A 17,598-nucleotide genomic window follows, 5' to 3' on the forward strand; every position below is an offset into this window, starting at 1 on the left:
GCAAGACAAAAACAGTGGACACACGCACTGGATGGTGTATTTTTGGAAAGCAACGAACGGACCTCGCGACAGACGGAAGACAGCCGTGCCGTGAATTATTAATACGTAGCTGCGCGTATCAAACGGTGTCTGGTCAAGATTAGACTGTTAGGCAAAGAACGAGAGAAGATCCGGACATCAGCAGACGGACGGAGCAAGTCAGGAACAAAACAAACCGTTTCACCCCGGTTGCATGAGCGGCTGAATCATCCACAGGCTAACCTGCCACCGGACGCTTGGCTCAGGCTCTGAAGCGTCAACGTCGCTGACTAACGTCCACAAGTTAACCTGCCGAAGATTCACCTGCTTAATTCGTTACTGCCACTCAGTGTTTTTCAGTTACCGTGGTAGTTTATGGTTACACGGTCGTTAGACTAGCAAGTTAGCAAGCTGTTAGCTTTGGCTAACGCAACCCTTATTTTTGGTCTGCTGCTGAGGCGCTAGCTACAGAATGTAGCAGAGGTTACGAGACCGCTTTCGTTTTCATATTGTGTTTAACTACAAGTTCTTCGTCGGTTGGTGGGGTGGACTTTAAGAATGTGAAGCACAATGGCCAACTTTGAAGCTTACCAGGAGTATCAGAGGATCGAGGACTTTGAGGAGGACTCGCCACCAGGGGAGGAGGATTTACCGGTCCATGTGCCAGAAGGCCTGAAAGGTAAACATGTCTTCACGACTGAAGTATGAAGTATATTGTCTTGTAACTAATACATGAATTCGTTAAAAAGGGAAAAAAATGCAACCTTGACAAAATGCTTTCATTTGTGTTACAGACTCATGGCACCATATCAAGAACCTGGATAACTTCTTCAAGAGGATATCCTTTTAAGTTATAGTATAGTTCAGTAGCAGGTGTCCTTGCTGACCTGCTGACCCACAGGCTAAGTAAGATAGAATCTCATGAATGTGTTTACTTCATCACTGCCATATACTTTTACAGTGTTACTACAAGGATCAGTATATACCTGCAGAGCCCTGAGTTAAGGTGTTTTCAGTGACTCACTGAGTTTAAGGCTTTGTTTCATGTTTTCAGATGTCATTTCTTTCAGATTTTCCTTAACCAACCTGTCCACATCTATCACTTTCATCAGAAGAATGGCTTCGCTTGTATGATGTTATCAGAGTTCTTTGAACTCATGTAAGTACATAATTCAGATGCCCAGAGTTACCTGCTCTCATGTGACACACTGTGATATGTTGTTTGGAATTAAAACACATTAGGTTGGGTTTGCAGTTCCAACAGGACACTTGTTGTTAGTAGGACATGGGCTGTCACTGGCAATATTCCATGTTGTTATTCTGACAGTTAAGTTTGCCTCTGGCTTCAACATGAGCAAGTTCAGCCGGATCATTTCAAAAGCAGCTGTACTGAGAAGCTCATGTGAAATGATTTCCTAACACGAAAACACAAAACATTTTCATCAACGTATTCATATTAACCTTATTACTATTATTATTAGAATAATCATTTGTCGGATCATTTCTCCTGGTATGACGTATTCCGTTAGCCATAATCACATCACCAAGGCAACGTGTCCGTTTGTCTCAGTCCCTGCCGTCTGAGATGAGCTGTTGCGGCTACCAGTAGGCCATCTCTATTAATGGGTCCCGATCCGGTTTTTGTCAGATTCTGGTCACAGTTGGCTTATTATTATGGGACCCCTTAAACCATTCACTTAATAAAATGTGGCCCCATATCTGCTGAAGAGTTGTCTACTTAATTCTTATCTGCCGTCCAGTAGTTTTTAATGTTACCACATGTAGGGTTACACAAGCGTTGTCAGACTAGCAAGTTAGCAGTAGCTAACGGTACCCTTATTTGCTTGAATTGCTGAGTAGCTAGCTAAAGAATGTAGCTGGGGTTACAAGACTGCATCAGTTGCATACAGTGTTTACTACAAGTTGCTCGTCTGTTAGGGGGTGACCTGAGGGGAAATCTGTCCACATGACGACAGGCCAAAACAAGCCTCAGCCTGTCAATATATTTAATTTTTAAGGGAACTGTAATTGATCTGTTTTGTCTGCATTAAGTGCATTTGCACATGAATCACTCCTCAGTAATTGCAGAGTGCACTGTATGTAGCTTGTTGAATTAAAGTCACTTACCACATCGTTTTTGCTGTTAATTCCAGTTTTATTTTTGTGTCATTAAGTATGTTGCCTAATCTCTTCGTCTTTTTTCTTCTCATACAGTCAGTTGTTGTTTGTTGTCACATTCACAACGTTCCTTGTCAACTGCGTGGAGTATGATGTCCTGTTTGCCAATCGAGCAGTCAACCACACCGGGCAGGGCCAGCAGCCCTCGGACAGGAACAAGGTCACTCTTCCAGATGCCATCCTCCCTAGTGAGCAGTGCACTCAGAGGTAATCCTGTTTAAAACACTATTATGGAGAGTTTTGTAGTGTGAAAGTGTATTTTTTTCCTCTCTGGGGAGAAAAAGTTAAGGTGAATTGATGGAAACGTTTAAACAGTCACAATAACTTATATACCAGTCTTCTGATTCCAACTACTTTATATTCAATGCTTTGTTCTCAAGCAGACTTGGTCTCGGAGGAATTTCATTTGGCTGTCGTAATGCAATTGCATCAGACTTCATTTCTTATTGGATTGTGTCAGATGTGGCATCAGACTGCCACTGAGTTTTTAGCTGTATCATGTAGGTTTCTTGATTTACCCCAGAAGACCATGAGGATTCGCTCGCTTGTATTTCTAATGGTACACAATATCTCTTTAACTATCAGCACTCTAAGCCATGAAAGTATTTTTATGACACTACTATGACTAGTAATCAGTTATGAGCCAACCTGACTATCCATTGTTTAGTTTAGACTTAATTTTAAACAAAAAGAAACAACTTCAACACACATCCAAGAAAAAAAAGAAAGTTCTCAATACCATTGGTAATAGCAGACTAAAAGCTAGCATTAAAGGCTATTTTAGTTTTTTAAAAGTTCTATCTAAAAGCGTATGTTTTTACCAGATAGATTTGATGTTTCATTTGATTTTCTATTAAATGTATTGCAGTTTTGTTTGTTTGTTTGTTTATTTGTACCTTAGATTGGTAGCTTTGAGTTGCCACATTCCTCTAACTGACGGTTACTTCTGGGAAGGTATTTGTGCTCTGTGGTAAGACCGGCTTTAGGGAGTAGGACTATGTAATTGATAGCTTTGGTGAAGTATGACAGTTCAGCTGAGATACTGACAACTCAGTCAGGATGTGGGCCAGCAAGCTTACGACCACATGATACCTCACTAGCCGGCTGAAAGGGACAAATCCTCCTCTATTCTCATGTTGTCACATTTTTTTCCATGATCTAGCCTGGCCTCTGCTTGTTTTCTCCAGCTTGTCTAATAGGCCACGTGTTAATTTGTTCCTTGATGGTGCCTGTGGCTCAATAGTCATTTATATCAGTGACATATTACCGCTTAGAGTTCTAATTTGGGAACGGCTTGTTCCAAAGTTTGGAACCTCTCTGTCCTCCTCATATCCTCATAACCTCTCTAGTTTCCATTTTCAAGCCAGATACTTTCTCAGAATTTGTTTATTATATCTGAAAAATAAATATATAAAATGATATAGAAATAATGTAAAACTGCACTAATAGTAGCTAATATAAGTTTATAAATGTGGGTAACTAATGCCCAGTCTGTTCTGTGTTATGTTCTTGGAAGATTCCTTTATTATAGAGAATGAAGCAAGCAGGCCGTGTCCCCCACAACTTGCAAACAGGAGTTTAGTGTCAGTTTGATACATGACAACATACATTTTCTCTTCCATGTGTATGTTAGTTAAATACCTATTAAAGGGTCTATTTACATGGTCGTAAGAGGATGGGGAGTGTAAGTGTAGAGTTCCATGTAGATGTTATTCTGAATCCCAGATTTCAAATTAGCCTTCCCCTTAACCACTTTATCACGATATTTATAGGCTCGCTGTCTTTCCATTCCCTTCTAAATATTGTGCAAGCATTGGGGCTCTTTCTGTAAACGTCCTGACGCATTTTTAAGTAACATTGGAGTCACCCATGTCTGAATATTTACAAAATCACCCATGTCTGAATATTTACAAAGTCACCCATGTCTGAATATTTACAAAATCACCCATGTCTGAATATTTACAAAGTCACCCATGTCTGAATATTTACAAAGTCACCCATGTCTGATTGACCAAAATCCATTTCTAACAGACTCATAAACCCAGCCATATCTGAAAGAGGCTTTTGTTTCTATTCAGGATTCAAGAGGACAGTTGGATAATATTCCTTCTCATCATGGCAGCCATCTTCTGGATCTATCGACTTGTTAAAGTCTTTTGCAATGTTCTAAGCTACTGGGAGATCAGGCAGTTCTACATCAAAGCGCTGAAGATCCGAATGGTAAGTGCTACACCTGGAGACCTTACATGGTAATTACAGCCAAAGGAAATCAATGTTATGACAAATGGTATGTGCTTATGGTGATAAAAATCTTCCCTAAAATGATGAGTTGTGTTGTCGTGCATTTTCTCTGTAGTATTAGTGTGCTTACTTTGTGCTCCTTGCCCCCTTGTCCCAGGACGAACTATGCAACTTCACATGGCAGGAAGTCCAGGACCGGCTCATCAGCTTGCAACGAGAACAGCAAATGTGCATACACAAAAAAGAGCTCACTGAACTTGACATCTATCACCGCATCCTGCGATTCAAGAACTACATGGTGGCCATGATAAACAAATCACTGCTGCCAGTGCAGCTGCAGCTCCCCCTGCTGGGCAATGTGGTGTTCCTCACCCAGGGCCTCAAATACAACTTTGAGCTCATCCTCTTCTGGGGTCCTGGCTCTCTATTTCAGAATAAGTGGAACCTGCATCCCAAGTACAAGCGGAATGGGAACCGCCTAGAGCTGGCACAGCAGCTCAGTAGAGTCATTCTGCTGATGGGTTTGGCCAATTTGCTGCTGTGTCCGTTCATCCTGGTGTGGCAGGTGCTCTACGCTTTCTTCAGCTATACCGAAGTGATCCGCAGAGAACCCGGAAGCCTCGGTGCACGACGCTGGTCCCTGTACGGCCGTTTGTACCTGCGACACTTCAATGAGCTGGACCATGAGCTGCATGGACGTTTAGGCCGTGGCTACAAACCCACTTCCAAATACATGAACTCCTTCACATCACCAGTGCTGACGGTGCTTGCTAAGAACTTGGCCTTCTTCTCAGGCTCAATTTTGGCTGTACTCATTGCACTGACAGTCTATGATGAGGATGTTCTGACAGTGCAGCACATTCTGACCGCCATCACTGTGCTGGGAGTGGTCATCACTATCACTAGGTGAGGTTTCAGAACCAGTTGTTTTTACTGGGGCCATTTCAGGATCAGTATTGTTACATTGTAACTCACTTGCTGTTTGTGTCATGACATACAGACTGTTCAATATAATATATTATGATTTTTAATGTTTATTCATGTTTGAGTAATTCATTCATTTCCGTTCATATTTTATTTGTGTCCAGAAGCTTTTTTCAAGGTGTGTGATGGAGGGGGTCAGGTTATTTGTTAAAAAAACAACCTAATCAGTAACATATCCCCAGTCAAAAATGAAACTACACTGAAAACTATGTATGTTTTTTTTAATGTATAGTGGTACGTTACATATGTTGTACCTGTCCTAAACCAGGTCCTTCATCCCAGATGAGCATATGGTGTGGTGTCCAGAACAGCTGCTGCAATGCATGCTGGCACACATTCACTACATGCCAGACCACTGGAGGGGCAATGCTAACAAGAGTGAGACCCGTGACGAGGTGGCGCAGCTGTTCCAGTACAAAGCGGTGAGGGATGGAGAAACTCAGTGGATGGGATAGGAACACATTTGTCAACTAAAATGATGGTTGTGTGTTTGTTTGTGATGATGATCCTTTTAATGTAGCACCTGATCACTGATAATACTTTTTCAGACCGGATACAGTCTTAATAGTACATTATAGATTATTGATACATTTTAGGGAACATTGTGTACTTTCAGTAGAATAGAAATAGATTTAAATTGGACGATGTATAATCAGTGTTTCCTCTGCCCAAATCAGGTGTTCATCTTGGAGGAGTTGCTCAGTCCTATTGTCACACCCTTCATTCTCATCTTCCACCTGAGGAATAAGTCTCTAGAGATCATTGACTTCTTCAGGAACTTCACTGTGGAGGTGGTTGGAGTTGGAGACATCTGTTCCTTTGCGCAGATGGACATCAGACGCCATGGAAACCCAACAGTAAGATTCCTTTTTTCAAACTGGAGATCTCAAGGAGAGTCATAGATCTCTAGTTTAATTTAATGTCTTGATGTTGTTGCTCGAATTAATGTATATCTGTAAATGTTTTTGCAGTGGCTGTCAGAGGGCCAGACGGAAGCCTCCATATACCAACAAGCTGAAAATGGCAAGACAGAGTTGTCTCTTATGCATTTCACCATTAAGAACCCACGCTGGCAGCCGCCTCAGGAGAGCTCAGTGTTTATCGGTCATCTAAAGGATAAGGTGCAGCACGATGCACAGGGTGGCCCCTCCACCCAGCTGCTGCTCTCTGAGGCCCCGCTCTGCGCCTCACTGCAGTCCAACGAGTCTGGCACTGGGGTAAGAGCCCTTGAGGATGACATGTACTAGCCATATTGACCAGATATTGAACGGCGTAAATTCAATTAATTCATTCATTTCTACGGGATAATTAAACAATTCCCAAACAGATGTATCTACTTAAACCATTGATCTATAAAGTGCTGGCTATTTCCTCTGAAAAAACAGTAGAGTATCAATGTTTATCCTTTCTATGTTAAAGTGTTTACTTAGCGGCTCTGTATTGACATGTGTTGCTGTTTCCAGCCTGATAATCTGTTGGCGAGTGTCCTGGCTCACCCCATTCTAACGGCGTCTGGACTACAAGGGCGAGACCATCGCTTCATCCCACCAAGCACCGCTGCTTCCGCTGCTGCCAGTGTCCTGGCCTCCTTGTCCACCTCTCAGCTCCCACATACCAGTCGCAGCCGCTCACATGGCCTCCTTCACTCGTCCGTCCACCCTGAAGGCACCATGTACCGCAGCGATCGCACCTTCATTGACAGGTACTTATCACACGTTGCATTTTTCTCCACAACATTATTCACATACTTTAGCTAGAATTGTGCTTGGTGCAATTTGTGAATAAATGCAAATTCTTGTTGTTTTCAGTATGTCCAACAGTGACTCTCGCCTCCGGAGCAATACACTGAACTCAGAGTTTGCCTCAGCAGAGATGAGTCTCCATGCCATCTACTTGCATGAGGTAATTTCCTGCCTCCAAGCGTTGAGTTGACCTCAATTTATGGATCCTTCTTGTCTCTGTTGTTTGCCCACAACAAATCTTTTGATTTACAGTCAGTTTCAATGTTTTCCAATGGTAGCCAGTTTTATGGTGATGAAAAATATCCTCAAAAGATAATTTCAGGTGGAATAACACTTTTCACTATCCCTTGTAAAACACTGTGGACAGTTTACTGCTCTGTTTTACTGTTCATTTACAACGGCTTGTTTTACTGTACATTTACCACGGCTCGTTTTACTGTACATTTACAACGGCTCGTTTTACTGTACATTTACAACGACTCATTTTACTGTACATTTACAACGGCTCGTTTTACTGTACATTTACAACGGCTCGTTTTACTGTACATTTACAATAGCTTGTTTTACTGTACATTTACAACGGCTCGTTTTACTGTACATTTAAAACGACTCGTTTTACTGTACATTTACCACGGCTTGTTTTACTGTACATTTACAATGGCTTGTTTTACTGTACATTTACAACGGCTCGTTTTACTGTACATTTACAACGTCTTGTTTTACTGTACATTTACAACGGCTCGTTTTACTGTACATTTACAACGACTCGTTTTACTGTACATTTACCACGACTCGTTTTACTGTACATTTACAACGACTCGTTTTACTGTACATTTACCACGGCTTGTTTTACTGTACATTTACAACGGCTTGTTTTACTATACATTTACCACGGCTTGTTTTACTGTACATTTACAACGACTCGTTTTACTGTACATTTACAACGGCTTGTTTTACTGTACATTTACCACGGCTTGTTTTACTGTACATTTACCACGGCTTGTTTTACTGTACATTTACAACGACTCGTTTTACTGTACATTTACAACGTCTTGTTTTACTGTACATTTACAACGACTCGTTTTACTGTACATTTACAACGGCTCGTTTTACTATACATTTACAATGGCTTGTTTTACTGTACATTTACAATGACTCGTTTTACTGTACATTTACAACGGCTCGTTTTACTATACATTTACAATGGCTTGTTTAACTATACATTTACAACGGCTCGTTTTACTGTACATTTACCACGGCTTGTTTTACTGTACATTTACAAACGTCTTGTCTCCCCAGCTCCACCAGCAGAGCTCCCACCCACAGAGAACTTCGGGCCACTGGCAGAACCCAGTGCCAATGAGAGATCTGCACACAAACACTGGTAAATTATTATTTTTTATTTTTTATAAGAACTTTGCAAATAGCACTATGGCCATGTGACAACTCTCAGTTCTGAAAGCTGAAGCCAACACAGTGCCTTAAAGTTGCATTCTCTCTACTGGCCATCAGGGGGCGACTTCTTTGGTTGCAAAAACCAGGTCCACTTTCTATATTCTATTCTAAACAGTCAGCTGAGAAAGCAAGTGACAAATTCCTGGCAGTGTGCAGTTCTTTTAGATTGGTTAGTTTGAGTGAGGATTTTAGAGCCGAATTATTATAAAAACATGTACATTACTATTGAATCTAATAACTGTGCAATGGGGAAAATATTGCTGTAGTACTGAAATCACAGTCATGACCTGAATCTGCAGCACTTAATTACACACTCCAGTCAGAACAACAACTGCAAAGCCTTGAGAGACTTTAGATTCAGTTATTATAGATTGTAGAAGCAAATATGTCTGCTTGAATGTTTGTCAAATTGACGCTATACTACACGGTAATGCAGTGCAGAAACCAAACCTGCACTGACGACGATAATATAACTGCAAATATAAAGCTCATTGCGACTATGAGGTTTGAAGTAAAGTATTCGTATATGACTTGTAGTTATAGTAGTAGTAAATGGACTAAAACTGGCCTTTGACAGCTTAAACGTGTAAAACTCATCACAAAAAATAATCTCATTGAAATGATAATGATAATAATTTATTATCATTTCTGCGTTATCTAGACTCTGACTCCATATCAACACTCTCATCAGGTTTCCAGGCACACAGTGGCCTCAGTTCCAGCATCAACATGCCCATCCCTGTCCACCTTGGTGGCTGGCAAGAGGAGGAGGAGGAGGAGAATGAAGATGATCAGGAGATTAACAGCGGCTCTACTCCAAAGCAGGGACACAACACTGGGAGTAGTTGTTGAAGTGCCTTATCTCATAAGGTATATGTTCTCTTTTAAACTCCTTATTAGGACACAAGTCTACGATCTATGCTTTGTGGTTCTTTACCCTGTGTGTTTGTCAAACCTAACAAAAAAATGGCCTTTTATCTTACAAGGGATATATCGCCATGATAATTTGTCCTCCTTTTTTTCTTTTTCTTTTTTAAATAGTGTTTACATTTTACTTTTCTTCTATGAACATTGTGGCCTTAGATAATCTTCATGGAGAACTCAGCATAGACCTTTAAAACTTTATTCAGCATTTGTTAACAGGAGAGGCTCATGTAATAACCACTGTCTCTGCACCGCCTCCTCCTGTCACATCAGGCAGACTATGGCATCAGGGAAACCATATGTCTTCCGTCCGATTCATCTCAACGTTATCATGAACCTGTACAGACAAACTATGTGTAAAGTGACAGAGAGACAATGTAGTGTATTCATAATCGCTGTGTGAAAAGGAGTGCAAAAGGCCCGTCGAGACGCTTCCAGTATTTGTGCATCACAAAAGACGATGGACGTTTCTCACAGAGGGATCATCTGTGCTACAAAGACTGCAAACTGTATAGTAGCTGTCCGAACAAGATAATTACCTTTTTTTGTTGTGCTGATGAAACCCGTTGATTTGTAAATACACTTTTGCGTCTTAGTTATCCTTTGAAAGTTTTTACCACCAGAGCTTATCCTTGAAAAATGATACCAAGTATTGATTTGATAGAGAGCTGACTTTTACACGAGCCGTACTACTAAAACACCACGTGTACCTGTCAAAACAAGTCTTTCATTCAGACATGCACATGCTTCAATGCTGCTGTCTGTGTTTAGTGGTCCTAAATGCAGATTTTACTCAGTATTAATATTTCCACAGCTGATCTATCAACACATTATTCCTCAAAAACAAGAATTCACTCATGGGCCGCAAATACACTTGGCGTCAAAATCCCAATGCAGATACAAGATGTCTTTTGAGTCTATTTAAGCCCGACGTAAAGTCGGCTTTATGCCTTAACACCCATATAAAAAAACATGCATTTAAATCCTATTTTTCCGTATTACCTCAGCGGTGGTGGAGAAAAACTAATAATCCAATCACTACCTCTGCAGTGTAATTGCTCTTGTGTAAATATATATATATATATATAAAGTACATGTGGGGTTATTTTAAGTGTGCAGATGCATCTTTTAACTGCATTTTGATTTTAATGGCAGGTGTAAATGGAATCCCTTCCACTTTCTGTTCTTAGTTGTTGCCCAGCAGATGTTTTGAGTCGAGCGTTGACGGCCCAGAAATAGATTTTAAGAACAAAACAGGGTGGTATTGCTTTTACAAATTGCGCTCATTAGCATTTTGTTTGCGTCCTTTTTTCTAAAACACTCACGTAAATACATGGAACTTCATCACAAGGGCTGATTTCAGAGTGCGCATGCTTGCTTCTGCAGCTTTAGGTTTGAAGATTTTAAGACGGCAGATCCTCTCAGTGTTGGCTTTATTCTTTCAAAGTTTCAAATATGCATCATTTGTTAGCATTAGGTTTATTTATTATATGTTCACCCCTCACATATTTAAGTGATGTATGTGTATTATTTATTTGGAAACATTTTAAATGATCTGAAATAATTTATTTTTCAAATTATATATGCCCCCCCACACACACATTTTGGATTTTGACATTCTGATAAAAAGGTTTTATTAATGCAAATATAACATGGCTCGCTGCATGAATTTGAATGTGATTTATACTTAAAATATACTGGGACTAAATCTGCTTGTCTATGCAGTGTGCAAAAATATCTTTCCACCCATTTTTTATTGCGTTCTTCATAAATCACAGTAATATAGATGTCATCCATCACAACTGAAAAACTTGGGAGGGTAACGTGTCTTTGCCCTCCTGTGTGTTTAGTAACTATGTGTCTGTAGAAGGAATGCTTTTTGACACCTGCGTAATTATGCTAATATGAACTACGAATTTTGCACTGACAGAATATAAACATTTTTAGTGTGTGTGTGTGTGTGTGTGTCTGTGTGTGTGTGTGTGTGTGTGTGTGTGTGTGTGTGTGTGTGTGTGTCTCTCTGTGTGTGTGTGTGTGTGTGTGTGTGTGTGTGTGTCTGTGTGTGTGTGTGTCTGTCTGTGTGTGTGTGTGTCTCTGTGTGTGTGTGTGTGTGTGTGTGTGTGTGTGTTGCATCAGTTACATTGTAGAAAGGGCCGGTCTCAAAAGGGACGCTGAGTCAGTCTTCATCCGGAATGACCTCTTCTCGTTGTTTGTATATAAGCAAAGCATCAGCACGTATTGTATCGTCGTCGTCCACAGCCGGCCCACCTGGAAATGCTGTGGCCAATCGCATAGGGTCATTCTTACCTCTGGTCAGTAAAGGTTCACCCTGTAGGGGACAACGGCGTGTGTCTCCGTCGCACTGTTAAATAAGCGTATACATGGGTATTGTGGTCGCTGTCTATTCATGCAGTGAGTTTGTGTCGTAGAGACTCAGCTTTGTGCACAGAGTTGATTTCTTCCGACGGTCTCCACATTTACACCTCACTGTTGTGTTTGTCATTTGATTTGAATCAGTGCCTTAGTATTAAGCATTGGTAATTGCTCTTTATAGAAGCCATTTCATTTAAACCATTGGATTTGCTTTCACAGATTCAGCAGCACATTCTCTGTACAGTTTTTTTCTGTTTTTTTTGGCAAGTCTTGTATAGCATCAAGTATGTTGTGGATGTGGCTTGTAAGATGAGTTGTAAACTGATCTCATGTCAGTCTGTTGCATCCAAACAGCACACTTCTTCTTATCCTGGTGTCTAAATTTGCACTGTCCTCAATATCCTAAAGAAGCAGGAGTGTGCCTTGTAATCGCTGGTGTCATCACAGCCAACCTTCTCATCTTACTATGGGTTTTTTACACCAGTCCAACAATCACAGTGACTGGCGGCAAGGTGCTAAGTTTTCATCCTGATGTGTCGAATATGTTTTAAGACATGTTTTAGTTTTTTTTTTTTGTTACATAGGTATGCCTGTTTGTTTCGTTCTGTAAATTAAGAAACACTAGCTGAAAAATGAAACATGCCAAAATAACTTGTTTTCAGCACAGCTTTACAATACATGTGTTGTTTTTCTGTGTGTGCGTAGAGAGGCAAATAAATCTTATTTTGAGTGTATTTAATCATTTCATGTGTGGTTGATTATGCGATGGTTGTTTGAAATAAAAATGTATTTAAATTTTCGTTTATTTTGTTCTGTATTGCTGTTGCTAGTTTGTCGGGACAGCTTGTGAGATTACTACGTGAAACATTTTGGGACAAACCTGACAGTGATCGATCAATACTGATGCTTTTGTCCTTCTGAATAAGGAGGAATCCTTTTTATATTACAACTCTCGTCTGAGATGAGATTTCCTATTAGAGTCACTGTACAGAGATGGAGATAGACGACACCCACCTCTCTGCAGTGATCAAATAAACCGACGTCAAAGCTTTGCGTGGGATTTGAAACTGTCGGACATTGGCGACTCCTAGTGGAAGCATCAAAAAAGACTGGGAGACAGCAATGCAAGGTATAACACAAACAATACAGAAAAAAAACTCAAACACTGATGGAAATTAAAACAAACACAATAAAAACGTACCTAATGACGGACAACTAAAAGAAAGATCTCATATTATATATACATTAGATCTATAACCTGATAAATCATCATTAAGAGCTCACTGATGCAAATCCTCAAAAACGAATGATTTTTCAAGAATGTATTCATGCCCCGTCTGTGTTTCAGTGCTCTGTCTCCTCTTCTCCTCACTCGCAGTGTCTTTTCAGATATAACTGGTTCCCCTCAGCTTCCAGCCAGCTCTCCTGTGCCTACAAGAACAAACACTGTTGCCTGAATTGAAATCCTTTTAGTCTATTCCCCCAGTTTGTGATTTGTGATGTGATTTCCACACATTTCGGTTTAGTTACCTTTGATTGTTCTCATTTTGTGCATTAGAATAGTTAGGTTGGTTTTCTGCGGTGGCACCTCAGTGTCCCGTCTACCCCTTTTATCCAAATGGTGTACTCTGTCGATACTGTAAACGCTATCCACATTGTAAATAAACACCACACGCTTCCATTTTGAGATGCACTATTTTGTCTCATCTGTTTTTATCGCTGTTCAAGTCCCCCCCGTAGAACATGCCATTTGTCTCACTTGCCGTCTGCTATGCGAATGTTCTTTTGAGGTGACACTCATGTGTTTGGGCTGTGAACATGATACAACCGTGACGGAAAAGCCATAATCAGATATTACATTGCAACCATTCTGTGAAAATTGTCTCATCACAGTTTTTTTTTTACTTGCAATTGTGTTTAATGCTATCTTTGCTCCAGCAAAGCCTGGCGACATGTGCCTGTCTGCTGCTCTCTGCTGTGTTGTGCTCCGGGTGGGTGACTGCTGGCCGAGAGTGACTTTTGGACGGTTACCAAAGGTTGTGGAAATGCCATCCATGATATCATTATCATTATATTACAGAGGATATAGGGGGGAAACAATTGGAGGTAAGTTCAAATGTATTTTTATATTCACCAAACAGGCTTTTATTTCTTTCTCGTGTATTGCACACTGGTGATCAGCGGGTGAATGAGTGACGGACACAGACAGACGAGGTCTTCATTTTTCTTACTTTCTCAGTATACTTTACAGAGTCATGGAAACCAAACACAGTAGCCAGAACAGGATGAAGCAGAGGCGAGCAGCAACAGTGGATTACTGTCTGCTAGAGTTTCGGAGAGTTTAAATCAGGGTGCAGGCGACCTGCTGCTGTCACTCACTGGCACTGGGGGGAAGCCCACTCTGGAAGAACATGCCATGGAGGCCGAAGAATAGGGAAGAAAGGGGGAGGACTTGTTACCCCTGGTTTCTAGAGTTGCATTAAATATTCTTTGATTTGATCTTTAAATCTGTGATGAAGTAGAGCATGATAGAACTAAATCTACCCCCCTTGCTGTCTCATGATTGCTATGTCATGTTGCATTTTTGCAGGGATAAATGTAATACATTACTGTATTTTAGGCTTTGAAAAATATGAAGTCATGACTTAATTATGGGCCTGACCAGCAGGGTAAAGCAGCTGTTAACATGGTGGTGGACTGCAATGTGTCAGGAGCTTCAACCCAAGTTCAGTCACAATTCAATAGATATTTAGCCTTAACACTTACTGCATACATACATATGGATGATAGGAATGTTCTTACTGTCCACAAGAAGGCAAAGGTTACTGAATGGACAGAATGATACTGAAGAAACTGAGGAGAAGCTGTGATAATAGTCTTCCAACTAATTAATTGTTATTGTTTGGAAATTATGACAGAATGTCTTCTTTCACTGCATATACTGGTATGGTTCTTTATGGAAATCTAAATGGCTGAAAAAAGTAGACTTATTACGAAGCAGTTAAACCTCACAACTGGCAAACATGACAAAAACAAGAACCCCAATGCTCACACTAACACACATTCAGCCACTTGAGTTTGTATTTGGCTCGTCCTCGAGCTCGGCTGGCAACACACGCTGTAGTAAGATGAGCCAAAAGATCATTAGACACAGATAGAGGTGGCAAGAGATTGATTTGCAGGTCACAAATTTGCAGATGCGAGAGGCTCAAAAGTACAAGTGAAATTAATAATTCTTGTTTTTTCTTTCTCAAATTCCGTCTAATTGCCTGTGGATGTGAAATCACAGTGACTCACCACTGCTTATACAAAATGAGAGAGTAAAGACCTGAACTACCCTTAATTACATAAAGTCTGTTGAACATGTTTGCATTCAAATATTATCTTTCCTTGGATAAAGATGGGGTCATTTTTATGAAAAACTCAAGTATTTTTAGACTCAGTGGTACATCTCATGCACATTACTGTATGTCCTGGGTTGAGTCCAGCGTTGGGGCCTTTGTTGCATGTCATACCCCCCTCTTTTTGTTTAGAATACAAATAAATCATAATTCATGCAGCCAATATTTACTTCAATTTTTCAGTAAAAGAAAAAGGCTACTTTAAGTATATATCGACGCAAAATAATTTGCGTCGATATATACTTAAAGTAGCCTACCGAAAGTAAAAGTAGGCTACTCACTGCCCAGTTCAGAATAATGTTGATTATATATACTAAAAGTACCAAAAGTAAAAGTACTCACTGTGCCCAGTTCAGAATATTGTTGATTGTAATTGGATGATAATAAATGATGCATTTATGTGTAAGCATAATGTGTGTAGCATGTGTATTACATATCAAATCAAATAACTAGTGATTTAAAGCTGTCAAATAAATGTAGGGGAGCATAGGGATTAAGGATTGTCGGAAGCTTCAGCTCTACAGGTGTTTTACGGCGCTATAGGGCCGTGTGCAGCGGCGTGCACGAGTCCAGCAGAGGCCAGGCCAGTCTGCTCGGCGGCCCCACCGCCACCGCCAGCACCAGCAGCAGCAAATGAGGACCATTTAGCAGCAGCAGCAGCAGCAGCCTGGCTCCGGTCTCTCCACGGTGAACGAAGGGTCTATTTTGGAAAAGGAGGCTGCGCCAAACCAGGCACGTCAGCTATTTGGCATCATGAGGTACCAGAGAAGAAAGAGAAAATAAGAGTAGTCAACCGCCCACACCGCCGGAGCCTGGGGGGGATGTTCCCACCTACCATCCTGGATTTACAACCATTTTAAGGATATTTGAGCACGAGAAGATATTTTCTTTTGGTGGGACTTCTAAATAAAAAAGGTGATATTGGCGGTTGGAGCTATCGTCCTGACATCCTGACGGCCAACTGACTGGGCCCACGTGATCCAGCGCCAGTTTTACCTGAGTGGCTGAAGACTCAAGGTGAAAAAGTAACGTGAGGCGAACAAAAGTGACGCTACTTTAACAATTGTACCGAGAACTTGAACGTAACAGCAGTTTGTTTCTATTTATATCAACTTTTAATGGCATGAGTGTATAATTAGTGTATTTTTAACACCTGTAACGGTTACAATTACGTCAGTGCTTTGAGTTAAAGTTAGCTAACATGGCGACACCTCCCAATGTCAGTTAGCTTAACGTTGAACCGTGATGGAAACATGTTCCGCAGTTTGACAAACCGCTAATCCTTTACTATTTGAATTCCTACACAGTTGTGTAAAGACGTGTTTTTAGACACTGAGGTATAGACGCTGTTTTCTGAAGTGGCTCCCTTATCAAACAGCTGATATCCCTTGCGCTTCTACAAATGGCAATGGACAGAGACGGGGTCTGACAGCTGAGGTTATTTTTGGGACAGGCCAGTTCAAGCGACAGAGGTGACAAAGCTGGCAAATGTCACTCTTTGAAAGGCACATATCTGCTTTATTTGACCTTGTTTACAGGGGAATTTAGTCGTTGTGCTGTTAAACTACCTGCATGGCATGACCTTAGGTCGTTGTATTGATGAATGTGTGTGCAGGGAACAGGACAGGGTTATGTTCACTGACACTGTAACTGCCCACCATAAATATGCCTATCTGCACTGTGGCTTTATGTCTATTTTCATAACACATTTATAGAGTACACTCAACACACTGTCTTATCTCACGGTGGCTTGGGTGCATATCCCCATACAAACTGTGCAGCCACAGATGTTACAGTTCAGATGAAAGTATTTGTTGTTTTTACTTTATTAAATTCTATTATAAAACTGCAATTCATCCATTTATTATCAATCAAATTAGTATTTGTAAAATGTTCTCAACAAATTTAATGTGTCCCATTAAAGGGTCTGTGATTCTATTCAGAAACACTTTCTTTGTAGCAATGAATACATGAAATGTTCTGACATAAAAACATTTAAAAATGTAATCTGTGGCCATGGCATGACTGTAAAAAAATCCTTCCAATCAAAAAAGCCAGACCAGAGAAAATAATTAAAGGGCCTGCCTGTCAATGCTTGCTTCCTGATTTTGCACACTCTGACGAACTTGAGAGCTCGCTTTTTCGGTTCAGCGATGCGTTCAAAGGCAAAGTCTCTTTGGTTTTTCCAATTGACCTACTCTGCCTTTAAGTGTTGCATAATCTTTATAGGAAGACCCTGTCTGGTACTGTATTGTAATATTACATGCAGCTTATCTTTGTTT

General features: G+C 40.6%; 2 protein-coding genes across 2 annotated transcripts in view; both read left to right on the plus strand.

The window, feature by feature from the left end:
• Positions 1-3: 3 nt before the first annotated feature.
• Positions 4-12,715, plus strand: atg9b (autophagy related 9B). Its single transcript, XM_084008194.1, has 13 exons — positions 4-697; positions 813-856; positions 1,113-1,177; positions 2,233-2,403; positions 4,275-4,416; positions 4,595-5,343; positions 5,690-5,843; positions 6,099-6,278; positions 6,393-6,638; positions 6,885-7,123; positions 7,230-7,323; positions 8,463-8,547; positions 9,310-12,715. The coding sequence occupies exons 1-13, from the start codon at positions 589-591 to the stop codon at positions 9,468-9,470; spliced, it is 2,439 nt and encodes an 812-aa protein (XP_083864320.1). The 5' UTR covers positions 4-588; the 3' UTR covers positions 9,471-12,715.
• Positions 12,716-16,211: 3,496 nt separating this feature from the next.
• The window catches only part of obscnb (obscurin, cytoskeletal calmodulin and titin-interacting RhoGEF b), a 59,165-nt gene continuing 57,778 nt past the window's right edge, over positions 16,212-17,598 (plus strand). Inside the window, exon 1 of the mRNA XM_084008167.1 lies at positions 16,212-16,333. The gene's annotated coding sequence lies outside the window, so the exon portion shown is untranslated. The remainder of the gene's footprint in view (positions 16,334-17,598) is intronic.

Source organism: Eutrigla gurnardus (genome assembly GCF_963514095.1).
Source record: "Eutrigla gurnardus genome assembly, chromosome: 4".
NCBI lineage: Eukaryota > Metazoa > Chordata > Actinopteri > Perciformes > Triglidae > Eutrigla > Eutrigla gurnardus.